Genomic DNA, 26,767 nt, shown 5'->3' with positions numbered 1-26,767 from the left:
GAGCCCCAACACATCCTTCCTCCGCCCGGCCTCTGGGTGCCCGGAGGGGGCCCCGCCCTCCCAGGCCGGCCCGGGCCTAGCGGAGCTGAGTTCCCCCAGGACCCCCACCTCCTCTTCTTCCTCTCCTTCCTCCTCCTCCTCCTCCTTTCGCTTCTCTTTCCTCTCCCACCCTCCCCTCCCGCGTGGGGGAGCCTGCGCCTTTAAGGGCGGGCGGGGGGCGGGGGCTCGGGCTCCCCTCCCCCTCCCCGCCCCCTCCCCCTCCCCCTCCCTGACGTCTCTTCCTCCCGGGCCCCTCCGCCGCCGCCGCCGCCCGGGCCGGCTCCGCGCCCCCCGGCCCCCCCCCCCCGGCCCCGATCCCCCTCCCCCCCATGGAGCCCGGGCTCCCTTGGAGCCGGGGCCACTAGGACCCTCGGGTGCCCTCCCCCAGCTCCGGCCCCCCCAATCCCCCCAGCCCGGGGCCGGCTCCCGGAGCTGGGGGGCCGCCCTTCCCGGGACCCCGGCGTCCGGGGCCCCCCAGCCTTTGTGTGGGAGGGAGCGGCCAGCGGTCCGGGGGGCAGGGCTAGGGCCGGGGCCGGGGGGGGGTCACCCCCCCGGACCCTGCAGGAGAAGATGTCTTCGCGGACGGCCCTGGCTCCGGGGAACGACCGGAATCCCGACTCGGTGAGTCTGCCTTGCCTGCCTGGGCGCTGGCTGGCCGGCCGGCCGGCCTTCGCCTCCCCGGCGCCCCGAACCTGCCAGGCCTCCCCATCTCCCTTCCTCCAGGTAGCACCCCCCTCCTCCCCCTCCTCCAGGGCTCCTCATCCCCCGGCTCTGAAGTACCCCCCTTCTCCAGGTAGCCTCCCTCCTGCCAGACCTTCCGATGGCCTGGGCCTGGGAGTGCCCCCCTCCTCCAGATAGCCATCCCCACACCTTCCAGGCCTCCCGATCCCTTGGCCCAGACAGCCATCCCCCCCTACCCCCCAACCTCAGCCGGTGCCTTCTGTTCTAACCTTCTAGGCCTGTAGCTGCTCTGACAACGCTACCCTGTCCAGGCCGGATCCCCTGGCCCCGTGCGCAGGACACCCTCCACCCATCAGTCCCCTCCATCTCAGTCTCCCAGGCCTGCACCCCACCTGCAGGCAGCCCCCCATCCTTTTGCCCTGAGAGCTAGTGATAGTGACCCCCCACTATGGAAGCCTCCTGGCCAATGAGAGGAGGTATTTTCTCTCCCCCTCCTCCCCCCCCCCCCCCAGCCTCCAGCTACTGTCCTTTCCTCCAGGCACCCTTATGAAAAGCCACATCCCTCCCTCCCAGAAGACCCCATCTTCCTCCAGGGCTCCCCTCAGCTCAGGAGGCTGCCCATCGCCATTCTCTAGCTCAGAGGTCCCTATGTCCCTTGCTGGAAGTACCCCACCCCCTGCCCATTTTCTAGGCCTATTTCTCTTTCGGGGCCAGTTAGTCTCCTCCTTTTCTCTTTTTCAAGGCCAGTCGGAGTCCTTGTCTCCCACCCCCCAGGAAGCCCCCCATATTTCATGCTTTTTCTTCTTCCAAGGCCAACCTGGCCTCCGGGAACCTTTCTCCTCCCTTCCTGTAGCCTTGCCCCTGAGACCTGCTTTTATCCTGGCCTCAAGCCCCTTCTCCCAGGCAGAACCCCCTCCCCCCCATCTTCGAGGACTCTTCCCTTGGTCCTCAACACCAGGGCACTCCCATCTCTCAGGCTTCTTTCTAAGGTGCTGAGAAATACCACCTCCTCGTCTCAGCAGCACCCCATTTTTCAGATCTCTCCCCACTCTGTGAGCGGTATTCCCTCCCAGAAATCCTCATTTTCCGGGCCCTGTCCCCTGCCTCTTGGAAACTGTCTTGTTCTCCTTTGGGCAGCTCCCCAGTTTTGTATTGCTCAAGGTCCAATCCACTGCCCCTCCTCCCCAAGTTGCCGGGACCCCTTCTTCTTTATTAACCCTCTAGCTTCCTTCCTCCCTTCTTTCCTTCCTTCCTTCCTTCCTTCTTTCCTTCCTTCCTTCCTTCCTTCCTTCCTTCCTTCCTTCCTTCCTTCCTTCCTTCCTTCCTCCCTCCCTCCCTCCCTCCCTCTCATGGTCAGCCTTTAGCCCCCTTTCCTTCCCTGAGAAGCCCCTCATCTTTTAGGGCAACTCTCCCCAAGATTCTAGTGTCTCTCCCTTCCCCCTTGCCCCACCTCCTTCCATTTGAGACTTCCCCAGGGAATCTCTATCATCTTCCAGACCCCCTCTGCTCAAAGGCTCAGCTGGTCCCCTCCCCTAGAAAGCTTCCTCAGCCCTTAGGAGAGGGGACATCCAGTTTTCTGCCCCCCCTGAGACCTCAGATCATCTGGGCCTCTTCTTTTCCTCCTTTCTCTAGGCTCGTCCAGGGCTGCTGGCTGATGGGAGGCCCTATCCTCCAGGCCTCTTCTCCCCAGGTTATCCTCTAAGGATAAACCAGGACTCCCTTTCCCATAAAGCCTTTCCATAGAGCTGTAACCCCCACTTTTTCTTCCCTTTGCCCCCTCCTCCATTTCCCCAGGCTTCTCCTGCCTGGGAAGGCCTAAGGAGTGTGTGGGGTTTAGAGGTATCTTTGTGTGTTCCACTCTCCCCTGGGATGAGTTTCTTCCACAAAGAGAATCATCAGGGGTCCCTTCTTCCCACCTTTGTGCACCCCCACCACCCTCATTCTAATAGTAAAAGATTGTGCCTCCCCACCTCACCCCTTCTCTCTCCCTGGTCACCATAATCCCAGTGGGCCTTCCCTCTGTATTCTGATTTCTATAATTCTGCTGCTCTAGCCCTATCCCCAGGGGGCTCTGATGGTCCATGATTCTAAAGAGTACATCTCCCCCCACAATAATCTCCAGCTGCCCTCCTCAACTCCACCTCAGTTCCCTAGCAACGGGCGCCTCATACCTGGGGTGCCAGCCCAGGCAGAGGGAGCTAGGCCAGATGGTGCTGAAGGCTGATTTTAGCTACCACCCCCAGATTGGGGGTGGAGGGGGGGACTGTGTCACCTACTGGCCCCTGGCCCCTTAATTCCTCAGGGGGTCCCTATTCTGTCCCTATGCCCACCTGAATGCTGCCTTGAGACCCCAACATGGGACACTGTCTGCTGCTAGGGCTGTGTTGAGAGGGATCTCAAAGCACTTAGGTCTGGGTCCGGGGGGGCAGGCAGGGTGAGCTGAAGGACCTTAGAGAACCCCTCGTCTCACTCCTTCATTTTTGCAGAAGAGGGCATTGAGGCCCAGAGAGAGAGAGAGAGAGAGAGAGAGAGAGAGAGAGAGAGAGAAGGCCTGAGTGGCCCAAGATCACCCAGAGAGACAATATTCTTGACTCCCAGCCCAAGGCTCCACTTTGCCATTGCTGTACATCTCTCGGGGCGTATCAGAGTACTTTCCTTCAGGATCTTAGATTCCCTAGAGAAGAAGCAGGGGCTGTGGCTTACACTGGGTCAGAGAGGCCTAAGGGCCCCAAAACTCAGGTCACCCGTGCCCCTCCAGATCAGCCTGGCCTCATTTAGGCTAAGACTGAACTTGGGGTGAAGCGGCTTCCCCCTTCTTGTCCCTCTTGAGAAACAAACAAAAACCTCATGAAGAAGTAGTCTGGGTCTCTTAGGATCTGAGGCCGAAGCACCATGCTGTTCTCTTGCTTTTCTTTACTGAAGGAGAGAGAGAGAGAGAGAGAGAGAGAGAGATTCCTGGGGTCTGGTCTGAGAAATCTTGGGTCTGGAGTGAGGAACCTGGGGAAGAGATGACTCTTTTAGAGGCTAGAGGCTAGAATGGTCGGGATCAGGTAATGATTGAAAAAAAATGGGGGATGAACTCAGAATAGAAGAGATGGGAAAATAGGGGAGCAGGTAGAGAAAGATTGTTGGATACAATGCCAGTGAAATGTTGGGGCAGAGGAGAGGGAATGTTGGGGGTCAGAAGGGGGTCCAGAATAAGAGTATTGAAATCTTGGGAGAGGAGATGTTGAGGGACAGGTTATTGGAGATGAAATACAATGGAGCCATCCACAGCTCCCCTGTAGACCTTGAGTCTTCATTGGCTTGAAGGAACTGGGACCATAAAGGTGGAGGGGGTTGTGCCCTATTCTCCCTTGTTATTCCTTTTTTGGACTTGGGGGCCAGAGCCTTCACTGCATATGGGTAGAGGCTTCTGTGGGATTGGAGGAAGGTACCGTGAGTTGACCAGAGTCACAGCAATGGGTCTAGGTAGGGAGGAGGCTTAGGTCAGGTAGTCTAGGAAGTGGGTCCTTGGGAGGATGGGAGCCTTTAGTATGGTAAAAAAGCCAGGCAAGCCGACTAATTCCCACTGACTCAGTCTTAGCAAGTGTTTTCCTCTGTGCCTCAGTCTCCCTTCTGTAAAATGAAGCAGTTGGTACAAGAATCTATGAGGACCTTCCTAATTCTAGCTTCAGGGATTGTCAGACACACAGAGCAGATACAGAAGAACACACATAAAGAGAGATGATCCTGGGAACCTGGGCCTTTCCTCCCCTTTGGCAAAACCAGAGAGGGCACTTTATCTGGGCCAGAGGAAAAGATGGAGGTCCTTGAAAGGCATGAGGGTGGGGGTGGGACTCAGTGGATGCCCTAGGCCAGGGGGCTGAGTCACAGGCCCAAACCGGCTCTCCTGCCTGGGTGGGGGCGGAGATGGGCGGGCCTGGGCAGGTGAGGAGCTGACAGCCCTGTCCTCCGCAGCATGGAACTCTGAGCAGCGGCCGGTCATCAGACAAGGGTCCCTCGTGGTCAAGTCGCTCACTGGGTGCCCGTTGCCGGAACTCCATCGCTTCCTGCCCAGAAGAGCAGCCCCATGTTGGCAACTACCGGCTTCTTCGGACCATTGGGAAGGGGAATTTTGCCAAGGTCAAACTGGCCCGGCACATCCTTACTGGGAGAGAGGTAGGCCAGGGCAGGCCTCTTGGCATATCCAGGGAAAAGTTGAGGGCATTGGGGATGATACCTGCCTGAGGATTGGGAGTCCGACCCTGAATTTGAATTCTGATTTTGCAGCTTCAGAAATTTATTTAACATTCTTGAGCCTCTGTTTTCTCCTCTGTAGAAAGTACCCCAATCATACTTGGAGAGTTGTGAGGTGTCAATGGAATAATGAATGTAAAATACTCTGATCTATAAATGTTAAATTTTTTTTTAATGAATAATATTGATCATGGATCAAAGGTCCCCATTTCTGTCCTGGAAGAGGCTGTTTCCCTTCTGGACCTGTTTCTTCATCTGTGCTATAGGGAGGTCATTCCAGAATTTATGATTCTAACGGTGGCCTTGATCCTCACCCTTCCCTTCCACCCCTTGGAAGTCTTGGGTCCCTTGGGCCATCCTTTCCCTGCCCCCAACTCTCAGGTTGCCTGGGAGGGGGGGAAGGAGGGACATCGAGGAGGAGGAAACGGGATGGTGGACTTAGTCTCAAGGTTTGACCTTGCAGGTTGCCATCAAGATAATTGACAAAACCCAACTCAACCCCAGCAGCTTGCAAAAGGTGAGTCTGATTTCCTTCCCCATCACAATTCCTGCCACCAGCCCCTTCTCCTCAAGACCCAGGGCCCCTGACAGGGTGAAGTCCTGGGGAACACACAGTCCCTCTGGTCTCCACAACTGCTGGGCACAGGCTGTCCTCTGACCATGGCCTGTTAGGGGAACTGGGGACCTGATGTTCTTGATCTTGGTGACCTTTCCCCTGGAGTTTTATCCTCCCTTGTGAAATGTTTGCTTCAAAATTGCCATGGGGGTGTGGATAGGTGGCTCAGTGAATAGAGCACTGGCCTTGGAGTCAGGAGTACCTGGGTTCAGATCCGACCTCAGACACTTAATAATGACCTAGCTGTGTGGCCTTGGGCAAGTCACTTAACCCTATCGCCTTGCAAAAACCTAAAAAAAAATTGCCATAGGGCCTGCATTCACATCTAGTATTAACCTTCTTGGGGATATCATTTAACTTCACTTTTTTTTTTTTAAGTTTATTTGCAAGGCAATGGGGTTATGTGACTTGCTCAAGGTCACTTAACTTCACTTTCTAGCAGTTGAAGGGGTTGCCTATAACCATTTCTAAGGGTTTTCCTATTTAAAGCTATGTTCACTTTTTAAAAAATTCTCTAATGTTTTTCCTTCCTATTCCACTTTTTTTGTTCCTTTTCCCCTTATTCCTAATTTCTCATACACAAAGTGACTAATATGTCAACATGTTAAACACAAATGTCTGTGTTCACCAGACTTGGCCCATTGGGGTGGGAAGGGAAGGTGGAAGAAAATCATCTAATTTACAAATATACAAGTGTATGAATGTTGAAAAACTTTCATAATATGTAATTGGAAAAATAAAATAAAATATCAATAAAAAATAAATTACGACTATGTCCCTCTCCCTCCTTCCTCATAGCTCTTCCGAGAAGTCCGGATCATGAAAGGCTTAAATCACCCCAACATCGGTGAGGCTCTGGGCCTTGGGGTAGGTGGGTATGAAGGGTTGGCTAGGCAATGATGGGTGGGACTGGGGGGAGAGGGGAAACAGCTCCAGTCCTAAGGGGCAGGGGATCACTGAAGTTGACCTCAGGGCCTGGTGGGGCTGGGCTTATTACAGTGAAACTGTTCGAAGTCATCGAGACGGAGAAAACCTTGTACCTGGTCATGGAGTATGCCAGTGCTGGTGAGACACGGCCCTGCTCCCTACTTCTTCCCCATACCATTGTCCCCGCCATGACCTTGGCCATGGATGCTTTCCTTCTCCATCCTTCTCTCCCTAGTGTTCCATCCCAACATTCTCCTCTTGGTGCCCCATCCTCCTCAGCTCAGTTCTCCCCCACCCTTATCTGTCCACCTCCCCACCCCTTTTCCCCTCCCCACCTATACATACCCCTGTGTCTCCCTGACCCTGTCCCTGCCCCCCTCAGGGGAGGTGTTTGACTACCTCGTGTCCCATGGCCGCATGAAGGAGAAAGAGGCAAGAGCCAAGTTTCGGCAGGTGAGGGAGAGGGCGGGGTGAGGGTGTAAGGGTCTGGGTGTCTGGGTGGGGGTGGGGCTGTCCTGCGGATCTGAGGGTGTGGGCCGGGGGCATCACTAGTTGAGACTCGTCTTCTTTATTCTCTTCCTCTATGGTTTTCTTCTGCTAGATCGTCTCCGCTGTACATTACTGTCACCAGAAAAACATTGTACACCGGGATCTGAAGGTGAGGCGGCTCCCTTTTAATCTGCTTCTCACCCTAACTCCACCCCCCCACATTGGCCCCTGACTTCACCTTTTTAATACCTCCTTTCCACTGTTTCCTCTGATACCCTCTATTCCACCGTGCTCTTTGAACCCAATTAATATTCTCTGTGACCTCTGAACTTCGCCCTACATATACCACGGTGACCTCTACACTTCTCTCATCTAGTTCAAGTGAGCAAACATTCACCAAGGGTCTAGGGCAGAACTGGGGGTGGGGATGGGGAGGGAGAGAGAGAGGGGGAGACAGAGAGAGAGAGAGAGAGAGAGAGAGAGAGAGAGAGAGAGAGAGAGAGAGAGAGCGCCCTGTCTTTGTGGACCTAATGGGTCTAAGTCATATATAGATCTCTTTTCTAAATGACAAACCTTTATACACAGGGTCCTGGGAAAGATGAGACCTTGAAGGTAGGCTTTAAAGACTTAGTGGCAGGGTAGCTAGGTGGCAAAGTAGATAGAGCACTGGCCCTGGAATCAGGAGGACCTGAGCTCAAATCCAGCCTCAGACACTTATTAATTACCTAGCTGTGTGGCTCTGCCTTGCAAAAAACAAGAAACAAAAGACAGTGAGACATTACAGCAAAGATGTGTAAAGTTGGGGTACCCAGGGGTTGCTTGAAGGACTATTGCACCTTGTGTGAAATAAAACTGGAAAGTAATGAGGAGCAGGCATCAGTTTGTGGAGGGTTTTCTGGGTGACAGAGGTAAAGGAGTTTCTTTTGTCCCATAGATGACAGGGAGCCCCTCAAGATTCTTTTTGTTATTGTTCAGTTGTTTGTGGCCTCATTTGGGGTTTTCTTGGCAAGGGATACCAGAGTGGTTTGCCATTTCCTTCTCCAACTCATTTTACATAAGAGGAAACTGAGGCAAACAGGGTTAAGTGCACTATGGTCCCCCTAGTGACCCTCAAGATTCTTAAGATGAAAAGTAGCATGATTTGACCTGGGCTTTGGCGATATTATCAAGTGGCTTGTAAAGCAATAACAGATTGAAGAAAGGGAGGACGGGAGGCCTGGGGCCTGCCTAGGAGGTTATTTCAATTGTTCATTTTTTTTTTCTTGAGGCAGTTGGGTTTAAGTGACTTGCCCGGGGTCACACATGTAGTAAGTGAGGTCGGATTTAAACTCGGGTTTAGACTCCAGAGAGGGTGGTCACCTTGAACGGAAGTAGACATCAGAGGATGTCCAACCTCCCCCCCCCCCACATACTCCATTTTACAGATGAGGAAACTGGGTCCTCAAGAGGTGAAGAAGCTGTCCCAGAGGTGGGGTTTGATCCAGGTCCCCTTGACCCTAGTGTTAGGGCTCCTTCCACTCCCAATCCAGTTTTTGGGAATGGAGAATCAAGGCCCTCGAGATCCTTCCCTGGAGTGGTCGAAGAATTCATTGGATTTGGCCGCTCCTCACCTGGGGAGATAAAGGGATGGAAGGAGAAGTAAAAAGATGGCCCCAGTTCTTGAGCCTAGGGAAACCTTGGCCAGGGATTCAGAGGCAGACTGTGAGGAGATGGGCAAATTGAGGTAGAAGGCAGGGGTGGGAGATTCAGCTGGGGCTATCCTGGAGGTAGTTGCAGCTAGAGGTCTGGAGCTCTGGGCTTACTTCAAAGTCATAGGAGTGAATAAGAGAGCTGAGGAAAAGAATGCAGAGGGGAAGGCATCTTCAAGAATGGCAATCCCACTTTTTTCATCTGTAAAATGGGGATAATAATACCCTTTTCAAAAGTACCATTTACTTGTTTTCAGTAGCCTGATACACAGTAGGTATTTAATAATTGTTGAATAAATGAAATAGAAGAGAGACAAGGGCAGACTTTGGTTTTTTTGGTGGGGAGTGGGGGGAATGGTGGCTACATTTAGGCAGTAGTTAGGCTACATTCAGATGCTGTAGACGGATCCTCAGTTTAGGGGCCGGTCAGAGGAGAGAACGGGTGGAACAGGAGTGGAAGCATCTGATGAAAAGCAGGGAGGGTTCTGCTCCTGGGAGAGATGGAGGGCATGACTCTGGTGTCCAAGGCTGTGGGGGCAAGATATGGCAGAGCTGGAGGAGTGAGCACAGACCTTGGGGGCCAGAATAGCCTCTGGGTACACCCAGTCCTGGAGGCCCGAAGGTTTTCTAAGGGTGGTTACAGTTTGTTCCTGGGGATTCAATGAAAGCTACAAAGTTACCCAAAGTCTTAGCTACAGTGACCGTGTCCCTGGGGCCCAGCCCCCTCCCTCTTGGATGTCTTAGCAACATGTATCAGTTTTGTGTCCTTGGGCCAGTCCCTTCTCTCCCTCCTCAGTTTCTTCGCCTGATATGGGACCTCAACCCTAGGGATATGGGGAAGAGAAGGGGAGCTATCGCCCTCTGGTGGAAGTTTCTGTATTTTCCCAGAGAGCTGGAGGGCTCTCAGGGACTTCCACCCATCTCCTGCACTTCTTCTTGATGGGGATGGGAAACTGAGGCACAGAGAAAGCAGAGAAGATACTAGCCCAAGGTCACGTAGTGATCCAGAGATGAAGCTAGGATTAGAAGGCTGGCTAATCTAAGGGTCTCTGGGTTCTACCTTCCATTAGGGCTTAGGGTGGGACTAAGGTTCTAGGTGACCATGATTGCTGAATGATCTTTGACAAGCCCTTGTTTCAATGAGGGTTTGGACCAGGTGCTCACCGGACTCTCCCAGCTCTGATATTCCTTGTTCTAAAAGCCTTCCCAGTTCTGTCATTCCCTGTTCTGAGGGATCTCCCAGCCCTGACTTCCCCTGTCCTAAGGTTCCTCCCTGCTCTAAGAACCTTCCCAGATGACCCGTAGGACTGACCCAGACCCCCCCTGCCCTCCCCCTTCCTGCAGGCAGAGAATCTGCTCCTAGATGCAGAGGCCAACATCAAAATCGCTGACTTTGGCTTCAGTAATGAGTTCACATTGGGCTCGAAGCTGGATACCTTCTGTGGAAGCCCCCCCTATGCAGCCCCAGAGCTGTTCCAGGGCAAAAAGTATGATGGGCCTGAGGTGGACATCTGGAGCCTGGGGGTCATTCTCTACACACTGGTCAGTGGCTCTCTGCCCTTCGATGGCCATAACCTTAAGGCAGGTGCTGGGCTGGGTCTGGGAGGGAGGGAGGGGAAGGGGGAAGAGAGAGGGAGGAAGGGGAAAGCAAAGGGAAGAAGGGCAGGGAAGAGGGAGGGAGAGGAAAAAAAGAAAGGAAGGAGGGAGGGAAAGAAGGGAAAAGAGAGGGAGGAAGGGAAGAAAAGGGAGAGAGGGAGGGAAAACATTGGGGGGAAGGAGGGAAGGAGGCAAGAGAAGGAGGGAGGGAGGGAGGGAGAGGAAAACAAAGGAAGGAGGGAGGGAAAGAAAGGAAGAGGGGAAGGAGAAGAGGGAGGGAGGGAGGGAAGAGAGGGAGGGAAAAGAAAGGAGAGAGGGAGGAAAATAGAGAAGGGAAGAAGGGAGGGAAGGAGGAAAAGAGAGGAGGGAAGGACAGAAGGCAAGAGAGAGGGAAGGAGGGGAAATGAAGAAAGGAAGGAGGGGAAATGAAGAAAGGAAAGAGGAAGAGTGGGAAAGAAGGAGGGAAGGAAAGGAGAAGGAGGGAAGGAAAGAAAAACAAAGGACAGAAGAAGGGAGGGAGGGAAAGAAGGGGAAAGAGATAGAGGAAGGGAAGGGAAGGAGAGGAGAGAGGAAGGGTAGGAAAAGAAAAAACAGAAGGAGGAAAGGAAGAAGGGAAGAAGGAAGGGAGGGGAAAACAGAAGATGAGGAATGGAAGAGGGGAGAGAAAAGGAAGGGGGGGGGAAAGAAGGGAGGGAGGGGAAAGAGGAGGGAGGAGGGGGAAACAGGAGAGAAGGAAGGGATGAATGAGGGAAGAAAGGAAAGAAAGAAGGGTGAGAAAGAGGGGAGGAGGGAGGAAGGAAAGGAGAGAAGGAGGAAAACAGAAAGAGGGAAGGAAGAGAGAGGGAGGAAAGGAAGCGAGGATGGAGGGAAGGAGGAAGCTCTTCCTCCCAGAGTTGCTAACCTTCTCTATCTCTGTCTTCCACAGGAGCTTCGGGAGCGGGTCCTGAGGGGCAAATACCGGGTCCCCTTTTATATGTCCACAGACTGTGAGAGCATCCTCCGCAGGTTTCTAGTGCTAAATCCAGCCAAACGGTGTACCCTTGAGGTGAGGGGCTTAGGGTCCACACTCTCATTCCTGCCATGTGCCTCTACCCTACCCCACCCCTCACTTCCTATATGTCTCTCTCTACTCTTTCCTCCTTCTCTGTTGTATTCCCTCCATTTTGACCACCCCAACTTCTCATTTCTGTCCCCAAATCCTGCCTTCATTAGTAGGGTGGGGGTGAACCCCAGAACTCCCTGCCTCACTCCCTGATTGGCATCTTCCTCGGGATGACAATAATTAGCTAACGAGCTGTGGGGATGATTACAGGGTGCTAGGGGACCCAGACAGTGTGGAGGAGGGAGGGGAGGGAGGGAGGGAGAGACAGACTGGGAGCCCTGAGGCAGGCTGGGAACGTCTGAATGGGGGAAGGTACCCATTTGTGGTGAGGGAAGAAGGGATACTATACTTGGTTTTGCCAAATCTGTCCCCCAGTTCACTGACCAACCCTTATCTCTTGGCCATTTTCTGACCCCCATAGCAAATCATGAAGGACAAGTGGATCAACATTGGCTATGAGGGAGAAGAGCTGAAGCCGTATACTGAGCCTGAGGAGGACTTTGGAGACCCCAAGCGCATTGGTGAGGGCAGGAACAGGGCCTTGGGCCAAGAACTGCCCAGCCTAGAAGCTAAATTCTTAAGACAACAAACCATTGGGTGTTAGGACTGCACGATGTTAGAACTGGAGGATCTTGAGAAGAGGGGATGTCAGAGCTGGGAGGGCCCTTAGAACAAGGAATGTCAGAGCTGGGATGGGTCTTAGAACAGGGAATGTCAGAGCTGGGACGGGTCTTAGAATAGGGAATGTCAGAGGGAAAGGAATAGATTTGTTCATGGTCCTACAGCAAGTTGTGGGGAGCCCTCAGACAAGAACCTGGGGTGCCTTGAATCCTGAGGCCTCCCAGGGTTCTTTCCTGCCCATTCTGGAGCAGTGGGAGGAAGTCTCGGGAGCTGAAGCTCTAGATAGCCTTGCTGATTCCTTCTGCTTCTTTCTCCAGAGGTGATGGTGAGCATGGGCTATACCCGGGAAGAGATCAAAGAGGCCTTGACGAGCCAGAAGTACAATGAGGTCACAGCCACCTACCTCCTGCTGGGCAGGAAGAGTGAGGTCAGTTGGATCCCAGGGACTCCAGCAACTGATGGTCTGGATTGGGAATGCTAAGGAATTGGAGCAGATTCTTTTTATTTTTTTTGCAAGGCAATGAGGTTAAGTGGCTTGCCCAAGGTCACACAGCTAGGTAATTATTAAATGTCTAAGGTTGGATTTGAACTCAGGTCCTCTTGACTCTAGGGCCAGTCCTCTATCCCCTGCACCACCTGATTGCCTCAGGAGCAGATTCTTTAGGGGAAAGGGATTCTCCAGGGAGGGGGGATGGTTCATTTTGATTAATCAGCATTTATTAAACATCTACTACATGACAGGCACTATTTAAATGCTGGTTATGCAAAGTTGGGGTGGGAAGGAAAGGAGAGAAACAGTCTCTTGGGTCTGGCAGGCATAAGACTTGAGGTTCACAAGGTAAGTAGTAGGCAACATTTGACGGAGACTCTTTTCCTTGACTCCCAGGAGGGTGGGGATAGGGGCGCCCCTGGGCTGGCCCTGGCTCGAGTCCGAGCACCCAGTGAGGCATCCAATGGCCCCAGCAAAAGTTCCAGTTCCAGCCAGAACAAAGGCCAGAGGAGTTCTTCGTCAACCTATCACCGGCAGCGCCGGCATAGCGACTTCTGTGAGTGACCTTCCCCCTTTTGGGGCCATCCTCTTCCCCAGATTTCTCTCTTTCAGGAGACCTCCACTGTGTGATGGTAGGAACCTGGGACCCAGCCTCACCAAACCCTAAGTTCTCCTGGTTCTACCCATAGTTAGCTAGGTGATCTTAGGGAAGTCTCTTCTCCTCCTTGAGACCTCAATTTCCCCCTCTTTAAAAAGAACCATTTGCTCCTAACAATTTAGGATTCCTTTTTTTTTAATTAAAAAAAAGTATTGATATCTTTCATTTTTAAATCACCCTCATTTCCATCTACATCACCACCTAGAGAGCCATCACCGGTAACAGAAAATTAAAAAAGCACGAGAGAAAAAAAGGCAAAAGTAACCAACATATCAATTGAATCCAACAGTCTCTGCACCCTTGTAGAGAAGGTGCAGCTTTTTCCCTCTTGAGGTCATGACTGATCATTATAATTATAATTACATAGCATTCAGTTTCAGAGTTTGGGAATTTGTTTTTTCACTTTCTATTTATATTATTGTAGTATTATCATATGTTGTTTTCCTGGCTCTTGTCACTCCTCATCACTTTGTTTAAATCTTTCCAGATTTAATTCTCCAAAATTATACATTGAGCATTTCTTACAGGACTGTATTATTCCATGAGATTCACATACCCATTCTCCAATCAGTGGGCATCTACTTTGTTTTCAGTTTTTAGCTACCACAAAAAAGACTATTGTCGATACTTTGGTGTACTCAGGGATTTTACTTTTTGATCACTGACGTTCCTTGAAGTGTATGTGTGTGTGTGTGTGTGTGTGTGTGTGTGTGTGTGTGTGTGTGTTTAACAGTTTCATCTTTAGATCAAAAATGACTTTTGGATAATTGCAAATTGCTTATTAGAGTGTTGAGACCAATTCATAACTCTACCTCTATGTGCCTGTTTTTCCACAACCCCTCCAACATGAACTTTTCTCATCTTTGCCAATTTCTTGGATTTGAGATGAAACCCCAAAGGCGTTTTGATATTCACTTCTTTTTGTTATTCATGATTTGGGACATTCTTTCATACGGTTGTAAATTTCTTTGGATATCGTAATTGTAAAGCTTTGAGCACAGGGCCTAGGACGTAATAAAATACTATAGACATGTTAGTTATTACTTTGAAAACTGTTCATATCATCTGCTAACTTCATCATGGGAAATGGTTGTCTTTTATATTTGTTTTAGTAACCTATAGATCTTGGGTATCTGGCCTAATCAGATGCTCGGCGCAAAGACTTTTCTACCAGCTGGTAGCTTTTCTTCATATTCTGGTTGCGTTGATTTTTCTGGTAAAAACTTGTGTTATTGCTATTATTGTTATTGTTCAGTCATTTCATTGATGGCCAACTCGTTTTTTGTTTTGTTTTTTGCAAGGCAATGGGGTGAAGTGACTTGCCCAAGGCCACATGGGTAGGTCATTATTAAGTGTCTGAGGCCGGATTTGAACTCAGGTACTCCTGACTCCAGGGCTGGTGCTCTATCCACTGCACCACCTAGCCACTCCTGATGGCCAAGTCTTTAAGACTACATCTAGGGTTTTCTTGGCCAAGATATTGAAGTGGTTTGCCATTTCCTTCTCCAGCTCATTTCACAGGTGAGGAAACTGAGGCAAATAGAGTTAAGTGACTTACCCAAGGTTGAACAACTAAGTATCTGAAGCCAACTTTTAAAAAAAATTCTAATTTTATTTTATTTTCAATTTTGGGGGTTTATTTTTATATTATTACAATATTCTTGTTATGAGAGTAAACATACCCCCCCCCAGAAGATGAGAAACCTCAAGAATAGTGAGAGAAAAAAATGTACTTCAGTCTGTGTTCAGATTCCAATAGTTCTATCTCTGGGATGAGTTGCCTTTATCATAAGTCCACCAAATTTCCTTCCACTCTATTCTTTCCCACTCTCATTTTTTCTATTCTTTCTCTCTCCTTTCACCCTGTCCCAATTCAAAAGTATGTTGTATCTGAGTACCCTCTCTCACAATCTTCCTTCTTTTCCTTCACCTACGTCCCCTTCCCTTCCCCCATTCCTCCCTTTCTTCTCATTTTTCTCCAGGGTAAGATAGATTTCCTCACCTTATTAAGTGTGTATGTTATTTCCTCTCTGGGCCATTTCTGATGAGAATGAAGGCTTACTCATTCCCCCTCGCCTTCCCCCATTCCACTTCATTGAAAAAATTTTTTCTTGGGGTGGCTAGGTGGCGCAGTGGATAATCGAACACCAGCCTTGGAGTCAGGAGCACCTGAGTTCAAATCCAGCCTCACATACTTAATAATGGCCTAGCTATTTGTCCTTGGGCAAGCCACTTGACCCCATTGCCTTGCAAAAACCTAAAAAAAAAAGCTTTGTTTTTGACTCTTATATGAAATATCTTAGCCCCTTCTTCCTCTCCTTTCTCTGAGGCCAGCTTTGAACTCAGATTTTCCTGACTCCAGAAATATTTCCTTACTTAACTACCCTGCAAACCCTTTTAAATTTCACATAATCAAAATCAAAATCTATCTTTTATCATAGCTAATGTCCTCTGGCTAAGAATTCTTCCCCTAGGCTTAGCAGTATCAGATCTCAAACTACTATAAAGCCATGATTGTCAAAATAATTTTAGTGAATAAGAAAAAAAGAGGTTGATCAGTGGAACAGATTAGTGAACAATGTACAAATGTAAATGAACATGCTAACTTGCTATTTGATATACTCAAAGATCACAGCTATTGGGGCAAGGACTCATTATTTGACAAAATTTGTTGGGGAAACTGCCCAACATCTCACATAGTATCCCAAAATAAGCTACAAATGAATATATGATTTTGACATAAAAAGTGGCATAATAAGCAAATTAGTAGACCATGGAAGAAATTATCTGTCAGATTTATGGATAGGGAAAGAATTCACAAATAAACAAAAGATAGAGAAATTCATAGAAGGGTGAATGGACAATTTTGATTACAAAAATTTGAAAAGATTTTTCTCATATAAAAGTAATCAGAAAATTAATTAGAAAAGAAGTCAGTAAATGAAGGGGGAGGGGTGGAATCTTTGCAGGAGGTTTCTATATTAATTTCTAAGATATATAGAGAACTGATTCAAATTTATAAGAATAAGAGCCATTCCCTAATTGAAAAAATGGTCAAAGCATATAACAAGCAGCTTTTCAGAGGAAGAAATCCAAGATATCAGTAAAATACTTGTAATCTCTAATAATCAGAAATATACAAATTTAAATAACTCTGAGGTTCTACCTCATACCCATGAGATTGGCAAAGTCATTTAAAAAAAAGGGAAAGGGGCAGCTAGGTGGCAGCTAGGTGGCAAAATGGATAAAGCACCGGCCCCGGAGTCAGGAGTACCTGGGTTTAAATCTGGTCTCAGACACTTGATAATTACCTAGCTGTGTGGCCTTGGGCAAGCCACTTAACCCCATTTGCCTTGCAAAAACCTAAAAAAAAAATCTAAAAAAAGGGAAAATGACAAAATGATAAATGTCAGAAATTAGATAGTTAATACATTGTCAATGGAGTGAATTGCTTCATTCGTTCTGGAAAGCAATTTGGAACTATGCTGTCAGTCATTACACATTGATTAAGTACCTACTCTCTCTATGCTAGGCCACTGTGCTAAGTGCTGGAGGTACAAAAGAGGTAAAGGATAGACCCTGCCTTCAAGGAGTTCACAACCTAATGAGGAAGATAACATGCAAATGATTACATATAAACGGAAAATAAAAAAAAATCAACCGAAGGAATGTTCTAGAATTAAGAAGAGCTGGGAAAAGCTTCCTGTAGAAGGTAGGATTTTAGTTGGAACTTGAAAGGCACCAAGAGGCAGGGATGAGGAGAGAGAGAATTCCAGTCATGAAGGACAGCCAATGAAAATGGCCAGGAGGTCAGTGTCCCTGAATTTGAAGAGTGTGTGGCATGAAGATGTAAGAGGACATATGAAGTCTGGAAAGGGGAGGGAAGAAGAGAAAAGGGAGCATTAGGCTGTGAAGGGCCTGAATGCCAAATAGAGCATCGAAGGGAACCACTGGAGTTTATTGAGTGGGGGAGGAGAGGAGAAAAGTTATATTATCAGACCTGTGTTTTAGGAAAATCACTTTAGTGGCTAAATGGAGGCTGGTCAGGAGGAGGAAGGGATATGAAGCAACAAGATCCACTGCAATGGACCAGGTGTGAGGTAATGAAGGTCTCTACCAAGTTAAAGGTAGAGGAGGTGACATATTCAAAAAATACTACAAAGATGAAAGGACAAAATGGTACTTACCCTTTGCCCCAAGGCTACCATCAAATCTGCATCCCAAAGGGATCAAAGAAAAGGGAAAAGAATCTGTTTGCACCAGCCTATTTAAAGCAGTTTTTTTTTTTTTTTTTTTTGTGGTGGCCAAGAATTGGAAACTGAGGGGGTGCCCATCAATAGGGGAATGGTTGAACAAATGATGGTATATGGATGTGGTGGAATAATATTGTGTTGTAAGAAATAATAAAAGAGGTAGCTTCAGAAGAATCTGCAAAAATATGTGAATTGATGCAAAATGAAATGAACAGAACCAGGAAAAGAATAGCAACAATATTATGAAGACAAGTAATTTAAAAGAAGTGAGACTTCTGCTCAACACAATGATCCACAATTCTGGAGGACTAAAGATAAAACATGTTTCCTACCTCCAGATAGAGAAGTGATGGATGCTTGGTACAGATTGAGACATGTTTTTTTGGGACATGGCCAGTGTGGGAATTTGTTTTGCTTGACTATACATGTTTGTAACTGGTGTTTGTTTTTCTCACTTTCTCAGCTAGGAAGGGAGGGAGAGAATGAGAATCTGGAAATAAAATCTGATTTAAAAAAAAAAGAATTCTCCCCTTTAGCCATAGTGGGGAAGGAATTTCATCTGACTCACTTCTTGTGTTTTTCTCATATGGCCTTTAATACTTGGGTTCCCTAGGTTAGAATTCTGAAGAACATGGATTGGAGACTCATTATTTCTTTCCTTCTTCCCTAGGTGGCCCCTCCCAAGCACCCCTGCACCCCAAACGTAGCCCCACAAGTACGGGAGAGACGGAACTGAAGGAGGAGCGGCTACCAAGCCGCAAGACCAGTTGCAGCACGGCTGGTGGGGGGAGTCGAGGCCTGCCCCCAGCCAGCCCCATGGTTAGCAGTGCCCACAACCCCAACAAGGCGGAGATTCCAGAGAGGCGCAAAGACAGTTCAGGCACACCGGTGAGTGGAGGCTGGGGAATGCCCAGGGCAAGGGGCAGGGGGCTGAGCTTCCCCATCTGTCCCTATCTCTCCCGTGAATCCCAAGTGGAAAGCTTGGGTTGGTATCCTGGCTCTGGCACCTAACCTGGAAGAGCAAACTTCTTTGCCTTACTGAACCTCAGTTTTTCCCTATCTACAAAATGGGATTGATATGAATTCATAGGACCTATCTCACTCTGAAGATCTAGTGAGTTATGAAGGTAAACCACTATTTATGTTGCTTCCTAGGGGCAGCTAGGTGGCGCAGTGAATAGAGCACCGGCCCAGGCGTCGGGAAGACTGAGTTCAAATCCAACCTCAGACACTTAATGGTTACCTGGCTGTGTGGCCTTGGGCAAGTCACTTAACCCTATTTGCCTTACAAAAAACCAAAAACAAAATGAAAACAGAAACCCTCCAAAAAACCTAAATAAAGTAAAAACCTAAATATATTGCTTCCTAGCTGTGTGACTTTTCCTCTCTGAAGCCTCAGTTTTCTCCTTTGTTAAAGTGGGATGATAAGTCTTGTCTAGCTCTCTTATTTCACTGATGATAAAACTGGGGCTCAGAAAGGGTAAAGGACTCGCCCAAAGTCACACAACTGAGTAGCCAAGTCATAATTCAGACCTGGTTGCTCTTACCAGACTGTGAGAAGGTGACAGGGCAGAAGGAGGATAGGGCGGTCCTCTTATCTCACTCCTTTCCCTCCTCCTCAATCTCTTTACCAGAATAACCTCCCCCCGAGTGTGATGACACGCCGGAACACGTATGTGTGTACAGAACGTCCCGGAGCTGAGCGCCCCTCCTTGCTGCCCAACGGGAAGGAGAACAGGTACAAGAGATAGGACACTGGGGGTGAGGAACATCAAAGGTGGAACCTGGTGATGGGCCTTTGCTCAGAATTGGCACCAGGGCATCCTGGGGAAATCTTTCAACCATTCTAATCATCCTGTACCACCAGGAGCTTCTGCTAGGGGGGCATCTCTGCCCTATCTCCATTTTCAGCAAATGAATGGGTAGAATGTGAGCTATCAGAGCCTTTGGAGCAGGGAATGTCAGAGCTGGGAGGGGCCTTGGAACTGGAAATGTCAGATTGGGAGAGACCTTAGAACTGGAAGTGGGAAAGACCTCAAAACAGTGAATGTGAGAACTGGGAGGGACCTTAGAACAGGGAATGTCAGATTGGGAGAGACCTTAGAACTGGAAGTTCTAAAAAAAAAAAAAAGGAATTCTCCCCTTCAGCCATAGTGGGGAAGGAACTTCATCTGACTCACTTCTTGTGTTTTTCTCATACGCCCTTTAATACTTGGGTTCCCCAGGTTAGAATTCTGAAGAGCATGGATTGGAGTCAGAGGCTCATTAGTCAGAGCTGGGAAAGGACTTAAAACTGAGAATGTCAGAGCTGGGAGGGACCTTAGAAAGGATGTCAGAGCCAGAAGGGACCTAAAAGATCATTAAGTCCAACACCTACCTCCAACACACACACACACACACACACACACAGTTTTGCAGATGGGGGAGAGGAGAGCTCAGGGAGTCCAGTCCTTCACTCCTGGAGGTCCCCATGCCTAGAGTTTTCATCTCCAGTGGGACCAGGCCCAGAGTAACAGTGACCTTCCAAGGATCTCACCAACTCTGGGGAGGACTTGGTGCAGGGCCCTGATGGCCATCTCTGTTTCCTCCAGCTCGGGTCCTCCTCGAGTTCCCCCAGCTTCCCCCTCGAGTCACAGCTTGGCACCCCCAGGGGGGGAGAGAAGCCGCCTGGCCCGGGGCTCCACCATCCGCAGTACCTTCCATGGTGGGCAAGTGAGGGACCGGAGGGCAGGGGGGGGAAGTGGGGTCCAGAATGGGCCACCTGCCTCACCCACCCTGGCCCACGAGGCCACGCCTTTGCCCACCGGGCGACCTCGACCCACCGCCAACCTCTTCAGCAAGCTCACCTCCAAACTGACCCGCAGGTATGACCGCTAGGCCTGGGGAGGGGGCTCCTGGGGGCTGGGGGACGGGCAGATCATCCTGAGCCTGGGCTGCTAACTTCTGCCTCTCTCCTTTCTCTTCTTCCTCCAATCAAAACAACTACTTCTCCCTCTTCTTCTTTTCTCTTCTCTCCGTTTGCTACTTGCTCGATCCCGCTGCAGGGTCACCCTCGACCCCTCTAAACGACAGAACTCTAACCGCTGTGTGTCTGGGGCATCTCTGCCCCAGGGATCCAAGATCAGTAAGTCGGGGCCTACCCCGTTCTCTTTCACTTGTGTCCCTGTGACCCCGCTTGCCTGCTTGCCTGTCTGGCCTAGCCCTGGTTCCCTCTTCCCTCCACTTCTCCTTTCTCTCCAACCTGCCTGGCTCAGTGGCTTTGGGATCTTGTTTTCATTCTGCCTGGCTCCTCTTCATAGCTCTCTGCCCCTCTCTGACTATTGGAGTGTGAGTGTGTAAGTGTGAGTGTGTGAATGAGTATGTTAGTGGAAGTGTGTGTGAGTGTGAGGATGTGAATGTGCATATGTAGGTCTCTCTGCTTAATCTGTCTCTGGGGGTTTCTACTTCACTTTGTCTTTCTTTTTAGACTGATCTTTCTGTCTCTCTCTCTTCCTTGCTCTCTCTCATTTTCTCTTATTCTCTCTTGGGATCTCACAGTCTCCATCTCTCTGTCTCTGTCTTTGTTGCTTCTGTCTCTGTTGGGATCTCTCTCTCTCTCTCTCTCTCTCTCTCTCTCTCTCCCTCTCTCTGTCTATCTCTGTCTCTCTCTCTCTCTCTCCCTCCTCCTTTCTGTCTTTTAGGATCTCTCCCTCTCTCAGTATCTCTGTCTCTTTCTGTTTCTCTCTCATTCCTCCCCACCTTCCTTACCCCAGGAGGGCACCAGAATAGGGAAGAACCTTAACAATGACTGATGCCAGGCTTTAAGATTTAGTCTTTATGAAATCGAGTCTCATACAACCCCAAGAAGTAAGAGCTATTATTATCCTTACTTTACAGTTGAGGAAATTGAGGCAGACAGCAGTTCAGTGACTTGCTCAAGGTGACACGGCCGTAACTGTCTGTGATCACATTTGAACTCAGGTCTTCCAGATTCCAGGCTCAGTGATTTCTCCACTGCCCCATATAGTTGATCTGTGACACAAGAAACCACTAAAAGAATGGAGAATGTTTAACAAAGAGAAAAACCTGCAGGAGTGGGGCTATGGGTGGGGGGTGTTGATGGTGTGTGGGGAAGGGGACCAGCCTTGTTCCATTATGCTGCCCGGGCTGGAACCAGTGTCCTGGGGGGGGGCGGGGTTGCTGACTCAAGTTCAGATAAATCTTCCCTAGAATGGAATAGGCTATCCTGGGTGGGGTGGGGGGGGGGGGGGGCAACAATGGATAGAACTTCAGTCCTGGCGTCAGGAAGACTTGGGTTCAAATCCAGCCAATTAACTTTGTGACCCTGTTTGCCTCAGTTTCCTCATCTGTAAAATGAACCAGAGAAGGTAATGGCAAACCACTCCAATACCTTTGCCAAGAAAACCCCAAATGGGGCCAGAGAATCAGAAACGGTTGAAGAGACTGAACAATGAGCCTGAGGCCTTGTGGCTCAGTGGCCGTTTGTCCATTTTTCCAGAAGCTAGTTAGACAGAGCTGGGCCACCTCTGCTGCCCTTTTCCCTACCTTTCTGTCCCTGCTTGCTGCCCAGTCTCGCTATCTCTCACTTCTCCATGTCTCTGTTAGTCTCACTTTTGCTTGTCCCTCCTCTCTCGGTCTTCACTGTATCTTTTGGGCTTTAAATTCAGCTCACATTTGATTTCCTATTGTTTGCCAGATCTTGGGTGAATCTCCTTCCCCTGCTCCAGTCTTTCTTCCTGTCCCCCCCCTTCCCTTGTCTCTCCCTCACAATCCTCAATCTTTCTTCTCTCCTCTAAACTGAACTAACACGGGGAGGGGAGGGCCAGGCAACTCTCAGCCTGGGAACTAAGCTGGCCAGGAAGCTGGGCGGCCAGCTTCTAGGATCCCCTCTCTTCTTCTTGTCCCCTACCAGGAAACAGTCTAGAAAGAACCTGGGGACACTTGGATCCCTTGGGGGAGGGAGAAACTGGGGGGGCAGGAGTCCAAAGCTGTTGGAGATTCTGGATATGACTCTTTGTTCCCCTCACCTCCATCAGGGTCGCAGACCAACCTGAGAGAATCGGGGGACCTGAGGTCACAGGGTAAGTGACCTCTCACTCCCCATCTACCTTCTACCCTCTTCCTGGAGACTCCCTAGATGGCCCCTGGCCGGTGTCCCAGGTCTTAGACTTAGCACACAGATTTTCCCCTGAAGAAGATGATTCAATGTGCCTCTGTGCTGGATTTCATTCTTTCTTAACTATCATACCCTATGACTCTTACCTTCCTTTACCATCTTATTTTTCCACTTCAATTCATTTTTCTCCTCTACTTACCATTGTCTCCTTTCCTGTCCCTTTATGACCTCCCTCTTCTCTCACCTTTCCTTCATTTTCCCTTCTCTCTTAATGACTTTCCTCTTCTCCTACCTTCCTTCCACTCTCTCCTCCAGTGAACTCACTCCCATTCTCTCCTCCAATGACCTCCCTCTTCTACCTTCCCCCCCACTCTCCCCTCCTTCTCTGATCTCTCTTTTCTCCCACTTCCCTTCACTCTCTCTCCTCCAATGAATCCCCCTTTCATCCAGTTTCCCCCACCTCCCCTTCTATGACCTCCGTCTTCTCCCACCTTCTCCTCACTCTTTCCTTGCCTGCTTGGTTTTCCACAGTTGCAATCTACCTTGGGATCAAGAGGAAGCCACCCCCCGGCTGCTCCGATTCCCCTGGAGTGTGAAGCTGACAAGCTCCCGCCCGCCGGAGGCTCTCATGGCAGCCCTTCGCCAGGCCACGGCAGCTGCCCGATGCCGCTGCCGCCAGCCCCAGCCCTTCCTGCTGGCCTGCCTGCATGGTGGGGCCGGCGGGCCCGAGCCCCTGTCCCACTTCGAGGTGGAGGTGTGTCAGCTGCCTCGACCGGGCCTCCGGGGTGTCCTCTTTCGCCGGGTGGCAGGCACTGCCCTGGCCTTCCGCACGCTGGTCACCCGCATCTCCAATGACCTGGAGCTCTGAGACTGGCAGTACCCCCTCCGCCAGAGACTTTGAGGGGATCAGTGGGAAGGGGAGCCCCCACACCCCACTGAAGAGCTTGGCTCCTCCTTGTCCTTACACTCCACTGATGCTGGGATTGGGGAGGGGGGGAGGAGTGCAGGTTGGGGTGACCACCATAGTTATTCTAGTCTTTTTGAGCTGGAAAAACCCTTAGAGACCATCAAGTTCAATTCTTCCCATTTTACAGAGGGGGAAACTGAGTTTCAGGGAGGGGAAGGGACTTGCACAAGGTCAGATAGTTAGGATGGCCTTAGAACCCTGTCTTCCTGCCTCCCTATTCATTCTCCCACACCAAAGTCCAGACCCACTCCTACCCCACCTAACCCTTCTTCCATTGCCAATGGAACGAGGCATTGAACCAAGAAGGTGGGGTTGGGTTGGACGGGTCCTTGGGGCGAGTCAAGCACCTCCCTGGAACAATGACCTGGGAGGCAGGAGCCCTAGGTTTTCCTTCCCGATTCTCACTCTTTTGACCTTGATCAAGTCGCTGTAGGCCTCGGTTTCCCACTTCTGAGAAAGGAGAGAGTTCAACTAGCTAAGTCTCTAGGATATCTCTTAGCTCTATCCCCAGGTTGTTTTTTTTTGGGGGGGGGGAGGCAGCTGGAGGGAAAATTGTAGAATCTAGATTCCCTACTCTTTGTAGGATGGGTTGCCAGAGACTTGGCAGGAGAGTTGGGGGATGGGGTGGGGAAGGGGTTAGATACGAAGAGGGTTCCTCTCTGCTCTCCCACCTCCCATTCACTAAGAAGATCTACCATGAGACAGAATTTTGGACTAGGTGGCAAACTGGCTGTGAAGCCAGGTATAGCATCCCAGGAGGAGCTTGGCTAAAGGGGAAGCCCCCCCCCCCCCCAGCCTGAGGGCTTTCCTGTCCCTTTCTTTCCCTCTAAAACCACCTCAGGTGCCCAAAACTGATTTGGATTGGACTCTATGGGGCGAAATTCTCAAATTCTCCCCCTTCCGTTACCTGGTGTGAGAGCTTTGGGGGAGGGAAGACCGAAAAGGGGAGTTGGGAGGACGAGGATCCCCCTCTCCTTCTGTCCTCCCTTCCTCAGCTTCCGCCCACCAATCAGACACCTCCCTTCCTCTTTTCCCTAGCACTTTGTACAAATCCTTGTAAATATATTCTTCCTCCTGCCTCCCAACCTCCCCTCACACTCTGTCCGCCAAGGGAGCTGCCTCCAGTTTTTAAGTTATTATGCCCCTGGTCCCCCCAGCCCAGCCCTAGCCCCTGCCGCCTGTTACCAATAAAATTAGGAGATTCCCCCTGCCTAACTGTCTCCTTTTCCCAATACCAAGCCTTCATGACCTTAAGACACCCTTAGAGGAGACCCAGAGAAGGAGAGGAACTTTTCCCACTCTGCTCCCTACTTTGTGACCAAATCACTTGGGTCTCAGTTTCCTCATCTATAAAAGGAGGGAGTTGGACTCGGTTGTCCCCAAGCATGAATCCTGTGGACCTTACACTAATGCTTGGCCCAGTGAGATGTTGGACAGTGCTTGATCTGGGAGAAGGTGGGGTATGAAGCAAAAAAAAAACCCACAAAAAAAATCAAATCCAGACAATAACGTTGGTCAGTCTCTACAGACAAAATGGAGGACTGGATGTGTGTGTGTGTGTGTGTGTGTGTGTGTGTGTGTGTGTGTGTGTGTGTGAGAGAGAGAGAGAGAGAGAGAGAGAGAGAGAGAGAGAGAGAGAACCTGGGAGGTTATTAGGTGACTACACCGTCCACCTTACCCCTGTGAAGTTATAGACCAGTCCTCCTCTGCTGCTCCTGTCCATTTCTGGCATGCTACCCTTTTGGAAGGATTTTGCTGAATGTAGAGAAGGAGAATGACATTTGTGAGGGGAAGGGAAATCGTGCTGTAAAAGGCTAGCCTGGAGAAGAGATGGCAGCTGAGAATCTGATATAGCTGTCATGGGAAAAGAGGTCAAGCTTGTCTGGAAAAAAGCTTTTGAGACACATTATCTAGCCTTGAGTGTAATAGGTTGCTTTGCAAGGGATGAGTTCTTCCCTTCAGTTGGGGGTGGGGTGGGGCTTCAGACAGAAGCTTTGGAGCCCACCCAGCAGGCTGTCTGGTGAGGGGATTCCTGCTTGCCCCAGCTAGGCTTTGGACTGAGTGATTCCCAAAGGTTCTTTTCATTTCTGGGGTGAGTTTCCTGTTTGGCCACTAAGTCTTCAGGCAAGTCCCTGTCACACCCTGGGCCTTGGTTTTTCCCATCTGTAAAATGAGGGGAGTGAATCCCAGTCTTTTAGTGTTACCCTCCTCCCAGTCTTTCAGGTCTGACAGTTGAGGATTATGGGATTTTTTTAAGTGAGTGTAATGCTAATCCTTGTCTGTTCTCCTATGAAGCCCTGGAATCCTAGGCCACCACCTCCCTCCACCACCACCCCCAATCCATCAGGTTTCTTCCATCTTGGGAGGCAGGTGATTTCATCCAAGTTTGGAAGTTCTCACTTCCCATTTGGCCCAGTTTGGTCATCTTCTTGGGTGAGGTCTGGAATAACAGACAGATTTACCCCCATTAGAACCTCTTTTTCACCTCAATCTGTGAGCCATACTTCCATTCTTATTAAGCCTTATTCTCTTCAGTTAACTTCCATTTATCTCACTAAGCCCCATTTCCATTTCTCTGCCATCTCCTCACTTATGACTCACTTATGAACCTCAGTGAACCAGTAGATGTCTATTGTGTCTAACCTCAGTATACCTCTATGCACAGTGCATCTAGATTCCTATCACTGACCGATTATGCCCAACCCTCACTGCTCCCTTACTCAACCTCCCCTTGGGATCCCATCTTCTTTAAAACTCCTATACAATCATGGAACTTTCAATCTCCAGAGCCCTCATTCCATCAGGCCCCATTCCCCCCTCACAGAGTTTCCTCTGAAGTTCCCTTATTGAAGACTCTACCCCCTTCACTGAGGAGCTCATTCTCTCATTGATGGAATTCCCTCTATTGCCTACCTCAAAAAAAATCCCTCTCCATGTCTTGAACTCCCTGATCCCCTCACCAAACCTTTGTCAGCTAGCCTCTAGACTTCTCACTGATGTATAATAATTTCCTCTCTGAAACTCTGCCTCCTCATTGACTCTGTGTCTCATCACCCTCTCACCAAAGATATACAAACCAGAAGGTATCTGTTAAATGAATACCAGTCAACCAGTGTAAACTATATTTTTCTGAATGGCCAAAAACTCAGAAGGATAGCTCTCCCATCAGAAAAGGAAATAAATATCCAGAAAATGTCTCAACTGAAGAAGGAAATGGCAAACCATTCTGGTATCTTTGCCAAGAAAAAAATAAAAAGGTGTCATAAAGAATCTGACACAACTGTA

General features: G+C 49.6%; 1 protein-coding gene across 2 annotated transcripts; it reads left to right on the top strand.

The window, feature by feature from the left end:
• Positions 1–312: 312 nt before the first annotated feature.
• MARK4 (microtubule affinity regulating kinase 4) lies at positions 313–26,767 on the top strand. Of its 2 annotated transcripts, XM_074219292.1 has the most exons (18): positions 313–660; positions 4,681–4,881; positions 5,423–5,476; positions 6,374–6,422; positions 6,575–6,640; positions 6,885–6,955; positions 7,104–7,160; positions 10,024–10,260; positions 11,201–11,320; positions 11,799–11,898; positions 12,316–12,425; positions 12,885–13,044; positions 18,070–18,287; positions 19,034–19,137; positions 19,991–20,263; positions 20,444–20,523; positions 22,436–22,480; positions 23,047–23,207. In XM_074219292.1, exons 1-18 carry the CDS (start codon positions 610–612, stop codon positions 23,109–23,111), a joined length of 2,061 nt encoding a protein of 686 aa, XP_074075393.1. In that variant the 5' UTR covers positions 313–609; the 3' UTR covers positions 23,112–23,207. The 2 variants fall into 2 exon arrangements, with proteins under 2 accessions (XP_074075393.1, XP_074075392.1); XM_074219291.1 differs by lacking the exon at positions 20,444–20,523 and having other exon boundaries at positions 23,047–26,767.

The sequence above is a fragment of the Macrotis lagotis genome, chromosome 1 (assembly GCF_037893015.1).
Source record: "Macrotis lagotis isolate mMagLag1 chromosome 1, bilby.v1.9.chrom.fasta, whole genome shotgun sequence".
Taxonomy (NCBI): Eukaryota; Metazoa; Chordata; class Mammalia; order Peramelemorphia; family Peramelidae; genus Macrotis; species Macrotis lagotis.
This window is presented reverse-complemented; position numbering and strand designations above follow the sequence as displayed.